Genomic DNA, 18030 nt, shown 5'->3' with positions numbered 1-18030 from the left:
GCCTTGCTGTGAGCTCACACAGCCTGTCCTGAGTGTACGTCTTCTTATCATAAAGCCGCCAACCAGCCTCATTAGGACCCTGCCGTTCTGACCTTGTTTAACCTTAATTACCTCCTAAAAGCACTGTATCCAGATGTAGTCACATCAGGGGTTAGGGCTTAAACATAGGAATGTAGGAAGAACAAAATTCAGTCCACACCAGACACATGCACTTAGTTCTCAGTTCATCACAAGGGGTACTGCAGGAGGGGAGAGATGGGACTCAACTCTTGACTACAGCGAGGACAGCAGAGGGCTATGGCCAAAGAGCAGAGTGAGGGGGTCAGTGGACAGGTGGAAAATTACCAAGAGGAGACGTCAAGGGTATGCAGATGCTTCTAAACTGACTTACCAGGATTCTTGCTGAAGGCAGGTCAAGGACTTAACATTCTTGGCTGGGGAGTGGTGGGGCTCTGGAACTTGATCAGATATCAAGGGTAGGGGGTCTCTCTAAATTCACTTTGCAGAATTCTTGATAAAATTGGGCTGTGTAGGCTTGGCAAGGACAGGACAGAGAGGGAGAGCTAAGGTCAAGGCCTTGTCAAGTAGAGGGCTCAGAGGAAAGTTTGGTTCAAGGAGAGAGTTTATCCCTACTCAGCAGTTTTTGTATACACAACCTTAATCGTTCCTGGTGTTTCTTATTCCAGAGACCTCTCTCTGTCTTCCAGAGAATAACCCCTAGATAATTTCTCCTCGTGGTCAGGGGGCAGGGTATTTGCCCAGCAGTGTGGAGTATATGTGGTTGGTGTATGGAAGTCTCTTTCTCAGAAAACTATCACCTACTCTTTGTTATTTTAGGTTCCTTTCACTCTGGTTCTAGAACTACGTTGTACTGTAGTTCGTGTGTCTTTTGAGGATTCTGTGGCATAGTTTGGGTTGGTTTTCATCTTTCCATTTCCTGACTTGGTATTTCGCTCTCCTAGGATTGCTAAGTTAGTTGCCTCTCAACCGTTTGCTTTCCAACTCACAAAACGTTGCTGATGATAGGCTCTTCTTTGGTTCTCCCCATCCTTGTAGGGCTGATATCTTTTTATAGAGTCTCTTTACTTTTGATTTAGGGGTTTGATGAAGGAGCAACGTTACGTACATGACTTTAAATTTGTTAACTGGGAAGCTGCAATAAACAGTTGAAATTGGGAAAGCAATTTGAATAGTTCCAGGGAATTCACCAATCTTTTTCTTTCTTTCTTTCTTTTTTTTTGTGAGACAGAATCTCAGTCTAGTCGCCCTGGGTAGAGTACCATGGTGTCATAGCACACAGCAACCTCAGACTCCTGGGCTCAAAGTGATCCTCTTGCCTCAGCCTCCTGAGTAGCTGGGACTTACAGGTGCCCACCACAACGCCCAGCTAATTTTTTTATTTTTTGTAGAGCTGGAGTCTTGCTCTTGTGCAGGATGGTCTTGAGCTCCTGAGCTCAGGTAATCCACCTGCCTCGGTCTCCCAGAGTGCTAGGATTACAGGCATGAGCCACTGCGTCCGGACAAAATTTGCCAATCTTTTTTGGATTTGGGGTTTTTTACTTTGCTGTGATTTTTCTTTTTCAGATAATTATTCCTAAATGATCCCCCACGTGTATTCTGTCATTTCCCTTTGTCTTTACAAGTACTACAAGACCATTGTCTTGAAATTGTTGGCTTCAAATAAGGGACATGGGGGTGCAACCAGTATCTGTTGGGTGGCATTAGAATGGTGATCTCAGTTTTTTGTCACTTAATCCTCATGGCAATTCTGTAAGGTACGTGATATTATCCCACAGAATGGATAGGGATGAAGATAAAAATCAGAGAGGTTAAGTAACTTGCTTAAGAGCTAGCCAAAATCCTAGAGCTGAGTTGCAAGTCTAGGTTTTAAGACCTTTCAACTCTTTATAGTCTACCCTTTCCTTTTACGTGTCCCAAACTATGTGAACAATTTGTTCATTCACCAGTGAATATTGGGTTGCCTGCTGTGTTCTGGGCCTTAGGGACACAGGAATATTCCATGCCCAGATGGAACAGAAGTGCCATGGTCAGATTTACCTTTCGGTGGGATTACGAATGATCTCTGGATTGACAAGAATAGAAACAGACAACTCAGTTAATTACTGAAGGCCCAATAAAAGGCAATGTTGGTTTGGACTAGGATGGCAGAGGAGATGCGGAGAAGTAGGTGGATTTGAGAGGCCTTTGGGAGATAAAGCTAGTAAGATTCTGTGGGTAACATGAATTTGGAAGGAATTGAGGATGGCTCCGGGTTTGATGTGAACTGAGTATTGACAGTGCCTTTACTGATATGTGGAGGAACAGGCTGGGGTGTTGGACCAGTGTTCCATGTATTAGATACATCCAGGAGGAGGTGCCAATTAGGCAAGCAAACGTCTGGGAACTAAATGAGTCTGGGCTGGAGAAATAAATTTGGGAATCGCTCACTTATAAATGGCATTTAAAGCTGTGGGACTAGATGTCTAGGGGGAGAGCATGGATGTGTATGTGGTAATGTGGCTCCAAAGCAGTGTTGTTGACTCACTTCTCTGGACAACCCTGATGTAGTTTGTTAACTTGGAATTATACAAAACCTAATAGCATTTGCTGGATAGGGACAGCAGCCTACCCTGTAGCCACTGCATGGTTAAGGCATTAACCAAGAGCACATTGCAAACACAGTGTAATTAGCAGCTTTTTAACTGAACCGTGTGCCAAACATCCTGTCAGGGGAGATTATACATGAAAGTGTCTGCGTGGATATCCCAGATTTGAGAGGAAGATTAAAGCACATGAATCAACTCCTCTTTAAATATAGATAAGTAATGAAAAGATAAGTTCCCATTGAGATATTGAAACAGGACATCTGGGCTCACTTACTAGAGGATTGACTATCATACACTTGTCTTACAGCATCCAAGTATTTTGCATGTCATGGATTTTCCTGGCTACTTTAAAGTACATTTAATTGTATATAGGTCATTTTCTTTATTTATTCTTGAGAGAGACCAAGTCTCTGTAACCCTAGGTAGAGTGCAGTAGCATCATCGAAGCTCTTTGCAACCTCAAACTCCTGGGCTCAAGGGATCCCCCTGCCTCAGTCAACTGTATAGCTGGGATCACAGGCTCATGCCACAATATCCAGCTAATTTTTCTGTTTGTAATAGAGTTGGGGCCTTGCTCTTGCTCAGACTGGTCTCCAACTCTTATTTATTTGTTTATTTTAAATAGAGGCAGAGTCTCACTTTATTGCCCTTGGTAGAGTACTATGGCGTCACAGCTCACAGCAACCTCCAACTTCTGGGCTTAGGCAATTCTCTTGCCTCAGCCTCCCAAGTAGCCGAGGACTACAGGCTCTTGCCACAATGCCCGGCTATTTTTTGTTGTATACCTGCCACCCTCGGTATATGGGGCCAACGCCCTACCCCCTGAGCCACAGGTGCCACCCTGGTCTCCAACTCTTTTAAGCTCAAGCCTTCCTTTTGCCTTGGCCTCCCAGAGTGCTAGAATTACTGGCATGAGTCACCATGCCTGGCCTGTGTGTAAGTCTTTCCTTAATGAAAATCAACAAGAACAACAAAACAGTTTTTTTTTTTTCTTTGAGGAGAAAGAAAGGGAAGGTTTATTAATTTGCCAACAAATGGGGTGGATGGAGACACCCTGTCTTAACATGCTGTCATCCTGTGTATAAGCCGAAGGACAGTGTGAGAGGAGGGGAGGGGTCTCAGCTTCCTTGTAAACCCAGTATGTTGAGTGGTTCTGTAAGAGCCTCCATAGGGAGCACATTCCTGAATTCTCAGAGTGGGAGGCAAAGTGTTCTAGGGGAAGTAACCTCTTTTTTTATCTTATTATATTTATTTGTCTTTTTAGAGACAGAGTCTCATTTTGTTGCCCACGGTAGAGTGCTATGGCGTCATAGCTCACAGCAAGCTCCAGCTCTTGGGCTTAGGCGATTCTCTTGTCTCAGCCTCCTGAGTAGCTGGGACTGCAGGCGCCCGCCACAATGCCTGGCTATTGTTTGTTGCAGTTTGGCCGGGGCCGGGTTTGAACCTGCCATGCTCCGTATATGGGGGCCGTGCCCTACCCACTGAACCAGAGGCGCCACCTGTCTATCTTATTTTTTAACTCTTAGCTGTCTTTACACAATAACATCTGCTCCTATGACTGTTTAATTTACTGTGCAAACCAGAATTATTTAGGTAGTAAGAGGCGTGCTCTGATAAACTATGCTGGGACAGCAGGTGAAAACTGTGGTGGCTTCTTTTTCCATTTTAGTCAGTGTGTACCACGCACCGGAGTCACGGCTTCAGGCAGTGGGGGTGGGGGGTGTTACCTGAAGGTGGAGCAGCTTCTGCTGGGCCTTATCTAAAGGACAAGGGGGTGTGGCCAGGGGCGGGAGTGGGGTGGGGGGAATTCTCTGTGGCCGGAGCAGATGTGTGTCTGTGAGTTGCGATGACCTGAACTTTCAAAACCGATATATTATTTGTTTTATATTTCTAGTTATTCATGCTGTTTCATTTGTTCCTTTTAAATAGGAGACAGTGGATAGCCCCCTTCAAACATGGAGGATGGAAAGCCCGTTTGGGCACCACACCCCACAGATGGGTTCCAGATGGGTAACATTGTGGACATTGGCCCTGACAGCTTAACAATCGAACCTTTGAACCAGAAAGGCAAGGTGAGTTTCTCAGAAAGATGTCAAAATGTGATTTCTTTGAAAAATAGTGTTGGTGTTTTTTTTTCCTTCTAAAGATAGGTGTCTGCCATCTTAATGAAGAAGTAGATATTCTTGGCACAATACAGGGAAAGCAAATTCCTGTTAAGTGAATCTTAGTTTTCTGCTGACTTCTTTGATTAAATCAGCAGTACTCTAGGGGAAATATGGGGTCTTCAGAATCAGAAAGAATCATAAAATCAGAAATGTAGTGAGCCTTCCATTCCTTCTCCCCCCACACCTCTTTCATCCTCCAGTTGTTTTATTTATTGTTGTTATTACTAAAGTGATCAGCAGTAGTTGTATCTATAATGTATTCAACATGTTACGAGGTAAAAAATATAAAAAGTAGGTGGGGTGATAATGCCAAATTTTGCTTTTACTTTAGCTTCTTGATAAGGTCTGTTTAAATAGCTTTTTATTTACTTACACTTATTAGCATGGATTTGGATAACTATATTTCTGTTAGGTAAAGGCACTTAAACCTATCCATCTACTATTATTTTTGTGTAATGATAGTTTTTAAAATGTAAAAATACGCGTCAATTCTGTGTGTATCAAATCTTTTTACTTTTATGCTTTGATGTGAACTAGATATTGCAAAATGCAAGTTTGGGGGAAGAGTGACCACGAGTTATGAATCGCTTACAGAGAAGGCATCAGTTGTAAATCTCTTTCTTTCAGTCTTCATGGGAACTGGTAGGGTCTGTTTTTGTGGGAGAACTTCACCCCTTTCAGTTTAATAAGTATTCCTGCTAAACAGACTAAATGAAATTTGTGGATGTCATTTGTTTACTTTGGACCGCACACGTCCATGAATAATTTATACTCTGCCGATACTTGGTTAACTAACGCCATATGACTGCCATCCTTCTGGGAACATTAGAAAAACAAGGTGGATCTCTCTTGAGGTCTTTTCACAGAGAAAACTATTCTGTTACTGTAAACAACCCAGGAACTGAAATGCATAATATATAATGTGCCATGTTAGAGGAGGCCAATTAAAGATACCCTCAGGAAAGGAAAGACAAAGTGTTTTTGGTTTTTCCCTCTTATTAACAGGTACCTATTTGTACTTACCATGCAGTACATGTTAAAAAAAGAAAGAATTAGAACAATAAGCAAATTACTTTATATATTCAATGTCTTTTGATTTTTTTTTTTCCTGAGACAGAGTCTCACTCTGTGGACACAGGCTAGAGTGCTATGGCATCATCACAGCTCACAGCAACCTCAAACTCCTGGGCTCAAGAGATCCTCCTGCCTCAGGCTCCCAAGTAGCTGGGAGTACAAGTGCCTGCTATGACGTTGAGCTAATTTTCCTATTTTTAGTAGAGACCAAGTCTTGTTCTTGTTCAGGCTGGTTTCAAACTCCTGAGCCCAAGCAATCCACTTGCCTCAGGCTCCCAGAGTACTAGGATTACAGGTGTGAGCCACTGCACTTAGCCAAAGTCTTTTGATTTTTATTTAAAATATTTTATGAGGATTGTAAATCAGAAGGCCAAAATGAAATGCAGGGTATATTCCCAAACATTCTGTTACATATATTCTGTTATAGCCACAGATGACAAAATAATTCATTTCAAATACAGAAGAAACTTGATTTGTGCGGATATGCTTTTTCATATTTCAAATATTTTAATGTGCTTTAAGCTATGCCTTATTAGTCAGGTGCATATGCAGAACCAATAAAATAGTTTAAATTATGGAGTCATGCAAATTTTATGGATCTGTAGGTAATTCTGTATACTAAAGTGGAAGCTTCTTTTCACAGAAATCTTTTTTGAGGATTAACAAATTCTCAAGGATTACTTTTTATTTATTTATTTATTGAGACAGAGTCTTACTTTGTCACCCTCGGTAGAGTGCCGTGGCATCACAGCTCATAGCAATCTCAAACTCTTGGGCTTAAGCGATTCTCTTGCCTCAGCCTCCCAAGTAGCTGGGACTACAGGCACCTGCCACAATGCCCAGCTATCTTTAGTTGCAGTTGTCATTGTTGTTTAGCTGGCCCAGGCCAGGTTCGAACCTGCCAGTGTATGTGGCTGGCCCCATAACCACTGTGCTACAGGCACCGAGCCAAAGATTACGTTTAATCTTAACTTTCTCCCCCTAATTTCTGATCCTGGTGTTAATAAGCAGTGTCATAATAATCAGATTGTTAAACAGATGCATAAGAGGAGCAATCTCTTGCTTAGATAATTCATGGTCAGAGATTATCAGCCTTTAAATGTCATTAAGGAATTAAGTGCATAAAACGATGGGCCAGTTGGATGCACCTGTGTGCTGGTACAGCAGGCGCATCACTGTCACTGGGGGTAGGGGACACAACCTTTGATAGTAACAATGGCTTTTCAAGTTTTTAGTTTATGAGAAAGAAATAAGATTTTACATTGCATGAGGCAGTATGTGTGTATGAATTTATAGGGAATGGGGAAGGAGACAGAAGAGAGAAGACTTGACTGTAAATGTATTTACTACTGATCTGTACACTTTAAGATGGAAAATTATTAAAAAGATCAACTGTATATGTCAGTAGTGTGAGTCGCGTGTGTACTTACAAATGAAACAGTTGGTCAAGTGCAGCAACCGTAGCCCATGCTATATAGTCTGATATTTTCTAATACCTTTTATTTTGTTAGCAATGCTATCTCGACCCTCTGAATTGATTTCATATTCCATCTTTGCAGCAGGCTGACCTACAGACTGAAGCCGTACCCACGCGGCGCATAAGGTCTGAATTTTCTTCTCCTGGTCTCCTTTGCTGGTCTTACGTCTTGTCAGGCGCTGGTCTCGCCCTCATCCTCTCACCGCACTCTCACTCTGCGCGCCACGTGTCTGTCCGTCCTCACCGTGACGCTGGCGATGCTGGGTGCTTCATACGGTCGCTCACGACCACGCTTCTTTTGCCCACAGGGCCACTCTCTATGGCCCTTTGCTTAGCAAGCACTGACTTTCTTTTATGAGTCACCCTGAGGTCACCTTGTTTTTGAAGTTTTCCCTCTGATGCTCTTTCCTTCCTCCCATGTGATACAATTGATTACGTTTTCCTTTGAAGGGTGGTATAAATTCTTAGCTCTCCTGTAATCTTTGTTAGGGATGATGGGTTATGTTCAGCTCCCACTCCCTGCTAGACGGTCTTATCTTTTCAAATTTAGGGGCTGTTTTATTTGTCTAGTCTGTCACCTTTTTATAGGAGAAAAAAGCCCCTTCCTGCTATGAGGAAACAATTGTCTTAATGAAACAGATTTTCTATTGATGGGAAGAGGAAGATGAGGCTGGTGGTGATTTGGGGCAGGAAGGAGGAGAGTGAGAAGCCTCATCCCTGGTCCTTCACGCTGCTCTCAGCCTCTCGTTGTCACTGCCCTCCCTCGGGCCCCCATCTGCTAACCTCCTGGAGCCTTTTTATTTCGGTGGCTGCTGACAGGCTGGAACTTCTCCCTGGAGTCCCATCCGACCTGAGGAGTCCTTGCTCTCCTTGCCATGGCCGTGGAAAGTGGGCACGCACACCAGTCTGTGGCATTAGCAGTTACTTCTGAATGCATGTTCCTGTAGAATCATTGTTATAAATTATGAATTCTTTTATATTACTGTTAATATACTTAACACACATTATGGATTAATTTTACCTTTGTTATCTATCCTACAAACATTTTCATATTTATAACAGTAAGAACGTGTGCAGTGGATTCCACATAACAATTTTCTTTTTTTTTTTTTTGTTTGTTTTTTTTTTTTGGCCGGGGCTGGGTTTGAACCCGCCACCTCCGGCATATGGGACCGGCGCCCTACCTGCTGAGCCACAGGCGCCGCCCCACATAACAATTTTCTAAGTTGCATCTGACTTTGAACTGAGGTCGTCCTGACCACCTGTCTTAACTCTGTGCCTCAGGGGTGGCTTTGTCTTACATGCCTGCATATCTGTACATATGCAGAGAGAGAGAGACCTAAAAATGTTATTTTAAATTAATTCAGCCATTTTCCTTAATGTTTTATTGATATGGCTGGAAACTTCAACCATAAGAGTAGCTGTAATTGTTTGAGAACTACTGCATAAATTTATAAATAACTATTAGAATGACATGGATTAAAATTTAATTCTCTTTAGATGTAATTTGAGATCATTTGTTCTCTCTTACAAGATGCTATCTTAATTCCATGAGTCTACCATGGCATTTAAGTGGTAAAAGAAGTGGACATTTATTCATGGATACCTTTAATTTTATGAGTCAGATATTTTTCTATTCTATTTCTGACAGTTTTTTTGTGTAGGCATTTGCGTCAAATATGTTTTATTCAAACAGCAGCATTTATTAAGTAATAGTCTATTCTGTTATAGCTGACTGAATGTTATTATTTTCTTTTTAAAAACAATATAATTACTGTATACAAATATTAAAATTTCCAAAAGTTTTTAAATGGCATTTCTGTGTAAAGTTTTGATATAAATATACTTCTTGTTTTTCCCATTTTAGGGGTTAGAGCCTAGGATGCTTATTGACTAATTTCCACTGTTGATTTCATGCCTATGGTAACAGTAGATGATATTTATAAGTAAAGCTAGTATCTTGGTTTTGGGTTAATGACTTGTTAAATTGTAGGTTCTATATTATTTTTTAATAAAGAGCATATTGTTGGCATTATTACAAAGTATGCAACCAATTAAACTTTATTTTTCTTACTGTTTACAAGCTTCAAGTTTAATGAGCTCTTGTTTTGCTTGTTAGACGTTTTTGGCTCTCATAAACCAAGTGTTCCCTGCAGAAGAGGACAGTAAAAAAGATGTGGAAGATAATTGTAAGTATCAAGTTAAAAATTAGTTCTTAGCACAGAAAAGCAACTGTTCTTCCAAACATAAATTAGTGTTAGAAACCACCCTGGTTCTGAAAAAATTAGAAACCACCCTGGTTATGAAAAAATTCTAGGTTTTTGACACAAGGGTTCGTACCAATGGAGAAATTAAGAAGGCCTGAGTTTATTGTCTCATATTTGGATGTCTCGAATGTCCTTTTAGTGTTATTTCACTTGTGCAAATGTGGGGAATGGTAATAATTTATAGGAGGCTTGAACTAAAGGTCTCTCATTAGTGGTTTTGAAGGTGATTGTGAACCTCATCGGGAGCCAGGTGATTTTTATGTGGTATGTGTGATTTAGTGATTTGGAAGTTGAGTCAGTAAGAGTTATTTAGTGTCAGTGTTTAAAGCAAATATTTTTTAAAAATACTGCTTTAATGGTTGTGTGCGGTGGCTCACTCCTATAATCCTAGCATTTTGGGAGGCCGAGGCAGGAGGATTGCTTGAATTCAGGAATTCAAGACCAGCCTGAGCAAGAGTGAGACCCTGTCTCTACAAAAAATAGAAAAATTAGCCAGGGGTGGTGGTTTCCCTGTACTTCCAGCCACTCAGGGAGCTTGAGCCCAGGAGTTTAAGGTTGCAGTGAGCTATGATGATGCCACTGTGCTTCTAGCCTAGGAAGCAGAATGAAACTATCTCAACCTCCCCCAAATCCCAAAAAAATAGTTTAATTATTACTAATTGACAAATTCATTTCAGAACATTATAGTAAAATACAGTATTAAGTGGAGTTACAAATAGCATGTAGGTGACAAAAACCTTTATCTACTGAGCAGGCCGTTTTTATTCTCACATTTTCAAGATTAAGCAGTAATCTTATTTCATTTGGTGGGGGTGCGCATTTAAGAATCATGTGCAGTTGTCATGAATTTCATTAAAGGTATCTGACAAACTCTCCACTTAAAGAAAAAGGAGGAAGTTCGTACTGATTTTCTCTGGAGTTTGCATTTGAGTAACCCTGGAAGAGCCCTCTCTATAAATGGGCAGCTTGGAATAGTGAGGGTAATGGGAGAGCCCTGGCCTGTGGAGTCCAGCAGCAGAATTCTGATCCTGATGGTGCCACTAGGAAGCTGTCTGCCCGTGGGCAGTTCCTCCACTTTCTGAGGTTCTCAGCTGTGTAATGGGAGTGATAATGTATGTGTTGTGTGCTTAGAGATGATGTATTGAAAATGCTTGGCACACTGGTGGGTGCAGTGGCTCACGCCTGTAATCCTAGCACTCTGTGAGGCCAAGGTGGGTGGATTGCTTGCGTTCAGGAGTTTGAGACCAGTCTGAGTAAGAGTTAGAACCTGTCTCTACTAAAAATAGAAAACTAACTGGGTTTTGTGGTCGGCACCAGTACTCCTAGCTACTAGGGAGGATCTCTTTAGCCCAAGAGTTTGATGTTGCTGTGAGCTGTGATGATGCCTCAGTGCTTTATCCATGGCAACAGAGTGAGACTCTGTCTCAAAAAAAAAGAACAAGAATAAATAAATAAAATGCTTGGCACAGTGCCTGACTTTTAATAGCCTCCCGGTAAATAGTAGCTGTTACTATTAGGTGTAAGAAATTGAAAAAAAAAAAAAAAGATGGAGTTCCTTTTCTTTCTAAAATTGTGAAAGAGTTTGTTTGATGAGATTTTTATTTTTGTATTTATTTATTTACTTGTTTTGGAGATAAGAGTCTCGCTCTGTTGCCCCAGCCTAGAGTGCCACACCCTCAGCCTAGCTCATAGCAACCTCAAACTCTTGGGCTCAAGCAGCCCTTCTGCCTCACCCTCCCAAGTTGCTGGGACTGCAGGTGCTTATTACAATGACAGGCTAAGTTTTTCTATTTTTATAGAGATGGAGTCTCACTCTTGCTCAGGCTGATCTCATACTCTTGAGCTCAAGCAATTCTCCTACCTCAGCCTTGTAAGAGTGCTAGGATTATAGACATGAGCCCCGCCACCCAGCCTGTTTTATTCTTTTTAGAAAAGAGGGCTCACTGTGTTGAGGCTGGTCTCGAACTCCTGGGCTCAAGTGGTCTTCTCTCCTCAATCTGCCAGCAGCGTGTCACTACACCCGGCTTAGTTGATACTTTTTTTTTTTTTGGAGACAGAATCTCATTATGTCAGCCTCGGTAGAGTGCTGTGGCTTCACAGCTCACAGCAACCTCAAACTCTTGTGCTTAAGCGATTCTCTTGCCTCAGCCACCCAAGTGGCTGGGACTATAGGTGCCTGCCACAACGCCCGGTTACTTTTGGTTGCAGTTGTCATTGTTTACCAGGCCTGGGCCGGGCTCAAACCTGCCACCCTTGGTGTATGTGGCCAGCGCCCTTTCTCCCTGAGCTATGGGTGCCAAGCCTAGTTAATACGTTTTTCAACAGCAATCAGAACAAAATAAAAAGAGGAATGAGACTATATCAAACCAAAAATAGGAGAAAATTATTTTCATTTAAAACTTTGCAGAGTGTGTAGATCTAACTAGAGTTTAATCCTTTTCGGATTTTAAGGTATATGTAGCTAAATGTAATAAATGGTTTTGACTTATTTTTAATATTTCTTACATCAGTATTTTAAAAGCCCCCCTCTGTTTACTTCATCTTGATATGTTTTCTCTGCCTTAGTGTGGATTTGCTGCCTTGCTAGGTGTTTCTTGGATGCTTCTTGGTGGCACAGGGTTAACGTGTGGCTGTGAACCAGAAGTCCCTTTTCTGAAACCCTGCCATTACCGTGTCTTTGAAAGCTGAATAAAGGATGTAGGTTTTCCGGCTGAACAGGTTCCATCACTTCATTCTTTTGCCTGGGGCTGCCACACTCCCCTCACTACTGCCCTCTGCCAGTGGTACGTGGCAGTGCTTTTTAGGGTCTCACATACATACTTCCGAGATATTTTTCTCTGTATTATCGTAACAATGCGATGATTAAATGACTGATGTCCAAGTGCTCAGAAGTATGTGGTAAAGGTTCTGTTGAAACAGAGGCAGATGTCTTCTGATAGTGCCCTAACAGTGTAGCAAAATTCATTATCTACTTTTAGCTCTAAGTTTTCTATATGAAGAATTTTATATGTAGAGATTACTATGTTAATTTTACTTTTTCATTTGACTGTTGGTCATCAGTACCAGAAAATAATTCAGGGATGTGAAGTCACTAATGAAAGGGAAAATAATAGCATTTTATGCCAATTTTAAGCTACAATTACTTACATAGAATAAAGTATTCTTCATGAGTTATTACCTGTTAGATGTTGAGTATATAAAAAAAGGATTCTATAAAATTAGAATCCTAAAAGTTGCCTTGTTCAGTCTCATTTTCAGTAATGAGATATAAATGTAGAATTGATTGACTTCTGTATTGAAGTTTGTGGGTTCTTTTTCTCTTTAAGGGAACAGAAGCTATAATAATTAAGCAAGATCCTAAATGCTCGGATAACTCCTTATTTAGATCCTTAAATTGTAAAATGAAGTTATATCTAGGCAACTTTTCCATATGTTTGTTACATATTTATTTATTAGACCACCATGTTTATAAAGAAACAAATTGTGTATGTTCTTTTATTATGTCTTATTTTAATAATTGTCTTTAAAATTTTAATGTTCTTATCTGGGTCTGGCTCATGCCTATAATCCTAGCACTGTGGGAGGCCGAGGTGGGTGCATTGCCTGAGCTCCTGGGTTGGAGACCAGCCTGAACCAGAGCAAGACCTCGTCTTTAAAAACAGCCAGGCGTGTGGTGGCCGCCTGTAGTCCCAGCTGCTTGGGAGGCTGAGGCAAGAGCATTGTTTAAACCCAAGAGTTTGAGGTTGTTTGAGCTGTGACGCCTCAGCACTCTACCCAGGGCAACAATGTGAGACTCTGTCTCAAAAAGAAAAAAAATTTAACGTTCTTTTGAGAGTAGTTAAATCTGTGGAATAATGAGGCATAAAAGGTAAACAGTTCAGAAGAAAGCTTGCGAGCAAATAGTCAAACAAGTCATCCCAGGGTGACTGCCAGGGGAGTGCAGTAGGAAGGAGTTACTAGGTGGAGCAGGAAAGCCGTTTCTGAGACCCGTGTGAACATTCCTAGGTCACACCTTTAGGGAGGTGCAAGGCAGTTAAGACTTACTTTCATTTCAGCAAACCAAGGGTTGCAGCTATTTCCCTGTTTTTCCTTTTTCATAACCTCATGAATATGGAATAGTCTGAGTAGCATGATTTAAGAGAAAGACCTTCCTGTCCAAATTTTCGTTGGTATTGGGAGATATTTTACCAGAGAAGCATCTCTGAGAAGGCAGGTGGTGAGCGTGGCGGGAGGTAGGAAAAGGAGACCAAGCCTTTGATCAGTACATTACGATTAGCTTTCCTGGGTGCACTGTAGGATTAGGAGTTCTTAGAGAAAGCAGAGATAGAACCACCAACCAGGTATCTCGGAGGCAGGTGAGAGAGAGTGGTTCAACAGATTGCTTTGGTTAGAGAGCCGCAGGCTGACCAGGCTCCTGCAAGAGGACGGTAGAAGAATAGCAGAGCTGTTGAAATGTAGGTGACCAAATTCCCAAAGCAGATACCCCAGTGCTGCCTGACCTGCTCCAAATCCTTCCTCAAGTCAAGAAAGCTGTGAGGAGTCTTCACTCACTCCTCGCTTTCTTCTAGTCCACTCTGAGTAGCAGTAGAAGGCAGTGAGGCGTGCGTCCTTGGAAAGTGAACCGGCTGCATAACATGAGTGCCGTGAGCTCGGGCAGCCTTTGTGGAGGTTGGTGTAACAGAGGCTCTTGTTTGACAGAGCTGGTCCAGCATCCAGTTGTGTTTTAGGCACACATGCAGTGGGGGCAAGTGTGTGACGTCAGTGAGGCGTCAAACAAATGAAGCAGGCAGTGTCCTGCCCTCACAAATCTGGTTTAGCAGCCAAAACCAGATGTGTAAGCATCAGCATCATACTGGCAGAATGTGGGAAGCAAATCAACAGAGTCGGGAGAAGAGTAGTTTTGGTGTTGGTGGTGAGAATGGGGAAGTGTCGACTGTGAAATAATCTTTGAACTTGACCTTAAAGGACAAGTAGATTTTTGACCCCTACAAGGATATTCCAGGTGGTAGCCAACACACACATGATACCTGGGTTTGATAAGTAGTTTAGTTTTCCTACAAGTCTGACCATATTAAAGTGAGTTGTGGAAAATTATATGAGAAGGTTATGAATGGAGGTTTAGTAAGAGCCTTGATCAGGCTTAACTGTGGGCATAGACCGTGGAGAGAGACCCGCTGATGTTTTCCTGAGGAGGAGAGAGATTTAATTAGGGCTGTAGTTTTTCATGTCCTGAGCAGTATGGATTAGAGAGGAGAGGGGCTCGGGCAATAGGTAAATAAGAGGAAATGAGACCTCAGTGGGGTTTGGAGCAGTAGACAGGGAAAGAACAGAGAGCCGTGCAGAGATTCAGACCATACTGATGTCTGAGTGTCGACGCTGAGTTTGGCGCTAGACTGTACCTTTCAACATGTCATAAATGCTTGGAAACTGGGAGGGAGGAGACATTTCTGGTGCTGACTGAGGTTTGCGATTTGGGTGGCTGATAACACTGTCCGGTCAGGAGTGGTCTTTGTGTCCTGCAACTCCAGGCCGGAGTGCAGCTCAGAGGATTGGAGGGTTGGACAGTAGACTGGGAGTCAACTCTGTCAGCTTCGTAGAACAGACATCAGAAAAACAAGATACCTATTCTGATTCTGCCATTAATTAGCTTCGTGTCCGGGGTTAAGGCATCATTTCTCTAATATTTGTTTCATAATGTCAGTTGTGAGGGACTGACTGAATGACCTGATGCTCTATCTCCATTCTAAATTTTATCTTTGGGGTTTTATCTATAAAATTATAAGCATCAAACTGGAGTTGTTTCATCACTGTTATATCAGAAGTGTATTAAGTAGTGCTTTCTTTCCACTTGAATTTTACTTGACTTCTTAACTAACCCTCATCAATGGGTAGTAACTGGTACTCACTTATTCTCCTAGTTGGAAATTCATTATTTAAAATACCACAGTAATATGTAATGTAACTTAGACGCATTTTAAATCATCCTCTGAGAGTTTAAAAAGATGGAATTAAATCTAACCTAATAGGTGAATTTTAGGTTAGATCAAACTGATTCAGATTAAGATAGTATTATTTTCTTTTACTTTTTTCTTCAATTACCTAATGATTTACAAATTTTATGTTTTAGGTTCATTAATGTATTTAAATGAAGCCACACTTCTTCATAATATCAAAGTTCGATATAGTAAAGACAGAATTTATGTAAGTATTTTACTTATGGTTTGAATTTTACATGATATGGTTTGATTTTGTCAAGCTTGAAATTTTCTGTCAGAAAATTATGCCTGATCTGAGTTTGTTGAATAGACTGTGAGTTTCCTGATGACAAGGGTTTTTCTAATTTACTGCTCTAACTCCAGGGCTAACAAGAAGCCTGGTACAAAATAGGTACTTAATAAATATTATTGAAGTTAAATGAATTCAGAGCATCATCGATTATCTTTTATACTTAAAAATATCCAATTCGAGTATTTAAAAAGAACTGTGATTTTGAGTTTTGATTTTTTTCTTAGTTTGGTGTATGTCTTAGGTCTGTTTAATTAATTCACTTTCCATGTTGTTATGTAGAGAATGTAAGGCAACCTGTAAGAAATGTATGTTGAAGTTAAAAATTTATGTGAGGAAAAATGTAAATTAGAACAGAAGGCTGTATCTGAGGAAGAATCAACACAGAAATGCTGATCAAGAAGCCTAAAGAGTTACAGTATTTATTAAACCCTATTTATCCCATTTTAAAAATCTAGATATTAAAAAATGAAACACAGGGCTTGGCGCCTATAGCTCAAGCGGCTAAGGTGCCAGCCACATACACTGGAGCTGGTGGGTTCTAATTCAGCCCAGGCTGCCAAATGACGACAACTACAACCAAAAAAAAAAAAAAAAAGCTGGGCATTGTAGCAGGTGCCTGTAGTTCCAGCTACTTGGGAGACTGAGGCAAGAGAATCACTTAAGTCCAGGAGCTGGAGGTTGCTGTGAGCTGAGATGCTACAGCACTCTACCCAGGGCGACAGCTTGAGGCTCTGTCACCAAAAAAAAAAAAAAAAAGAAAGAAACACAGTATTTTCTTTTTTTTTTTTTTTTTTTTTTATTGTTGGGGATTCATTGAGGGTACAATAAGCCAGGTTACATTGATTGCAATTGTTAGGCAAAGTCCCTCTTGCAATCATGTCTTGCCCCCACAAAGTGTGACACACACCAAGGCCCCACCCCCCTCCCTCCTTCCCTCTTTCTGCTTTTCCTCCCCCCCCCCCGCATAACCTTAATTGTCATTAATTGTCCTCATATCAAAATTGAGTACATAGGATTCATGCTTCTCCATTCTTGTGATGCTTTACTAAGAATAATGTCTTCCACTTCCATCCAGGTTAATAGGAAGGATGTAAAGTCTCCATTTTTTTTAATAGCTGAATAGTATTCCATGGTATACATATACCACAGTTTGTTAATCCATTCCTGGGTTGGTGGGCATTTAGGCTGAAGAAACACAGTATGTTCAATGTAAATAGTCAGGGTTTACACTAAGTCATCCAGATGATGCTTAACTAGTATGTTATAATTATAATTTAATTATCCTATTTTAAAAATGTAGATGTTAAAAAATGAAACAGTGTTTTCAATGTTAATAGTGAGGGTTTATACTAAATCATTCAGAAGATGCTTAACTAGTATGTTTTAATTATAATTATTCATTGAACATGTGTGAGGTTTTATTCTAAAAAGACCTAGTTGTAGATTCTTGTTGGCTAGGGATAAATTACTCTACTTTAGTTCTCTGTTATAAAGCTGGGACTCTTCATTATTTTTGAACGAAGAAAACATATGGTTTCTTTGACACTTACTAGATCAAATGACAGTCTTAATCTTCTATATCACTATCAGTTTGCCTAATTGTACTTACTTAATTCTGACTAAATTACATTTAGTCTCTGCCATCTGTCCAAGGAGTGACAGCTGGGAAATAGAACTCATCAAGTCTACTCCAAAGGAGGTTACTTGCCATTTTCTGGTTGTATAAAATATGAAAGACTTTACTTTTTCCCTTGATTTAAAAAAAAAAATTAACTCAATAAAAGGTATATTTAGGTTTAAATGTCTATTCTTGAGTAGAAATATATTTAGAAGCAAAATTCACTCAGCTGACTCACGTTGAGCATCTTAAGTGTGCGGAATTCCAAACTTAAAAGCGACCTTAAGTTGTTCATTAAATATTTAACCCACATGCCTAGAACCCATGTTCTAGGCCAGGGGTCCTCAAACTGTGGCCCGCAGACCACATGAAGTGGTGTGAATTGTTATTTGTTCCCGTTTTGTTTTTTACTTCAAAATAAGATATGAAAAAACAAACAAATAAAAAAAAAAACAAAATAAGATATGTGCAGTGTGCAAAGGAATTTGTTCATAGTTTTTTTTTTTTAAACTATAATCCGGCCCTCCAGCCATCT

The 18030-nt window shown here is 40.7% G+C and overlaps 1 protein-coding gene across 5 annotated transcripts in view; it reads left to right on the top strand.

The window, feature by feature from the left end:
* The window catches only part of MYO6 (myosin VI), a 156932-nt gene that overhangs the window by 54358 nt on the left and 84544 nt on the right, over positions 1-18030 (top strand). For all 5 annotated transcript variants that reach the window (XM_053601870.1, XM_053601869.1, XM_053601868.1 and 2 more), the window contains exons 2-4: positions 4536-4678; positions 9442-9511; positions 15717-15790. In XM_053601870.1, the coding sequence (XP_053457845.1) occupies positions 4562-4678; positions 9442-9511; positions 15717-15790 (261 nt within the window). In that variant the 5' untranslated portion in view covers positions 4536-4561. The remainder of the gene's footprint in view (positions 1-4535; positions 4679-9441; positions 9512-15716; positions 15791-18030) is intronic.

The sequence above is a fragment of the Nycticebus coucang genome, chromosome 9 (genome assembly GCF_027406575.1).
Source record: "Nycticebus coucang isolate mNycCou1 chromosome 9, mNycCou1.pri, whole genome shotgun sequence".
Classification (NCBI taxonomy): Eukaryota; Metazoa; Chordata; class Mammalia; order Primates; family Lorisidae; genus Nycticebus; species Nycticebus coucang.
The sequence above is the reverse complement of the archived record's forward strand: the minus strand, read 5'-3'. Positions and strand labels throughout refer to the sequence as shown.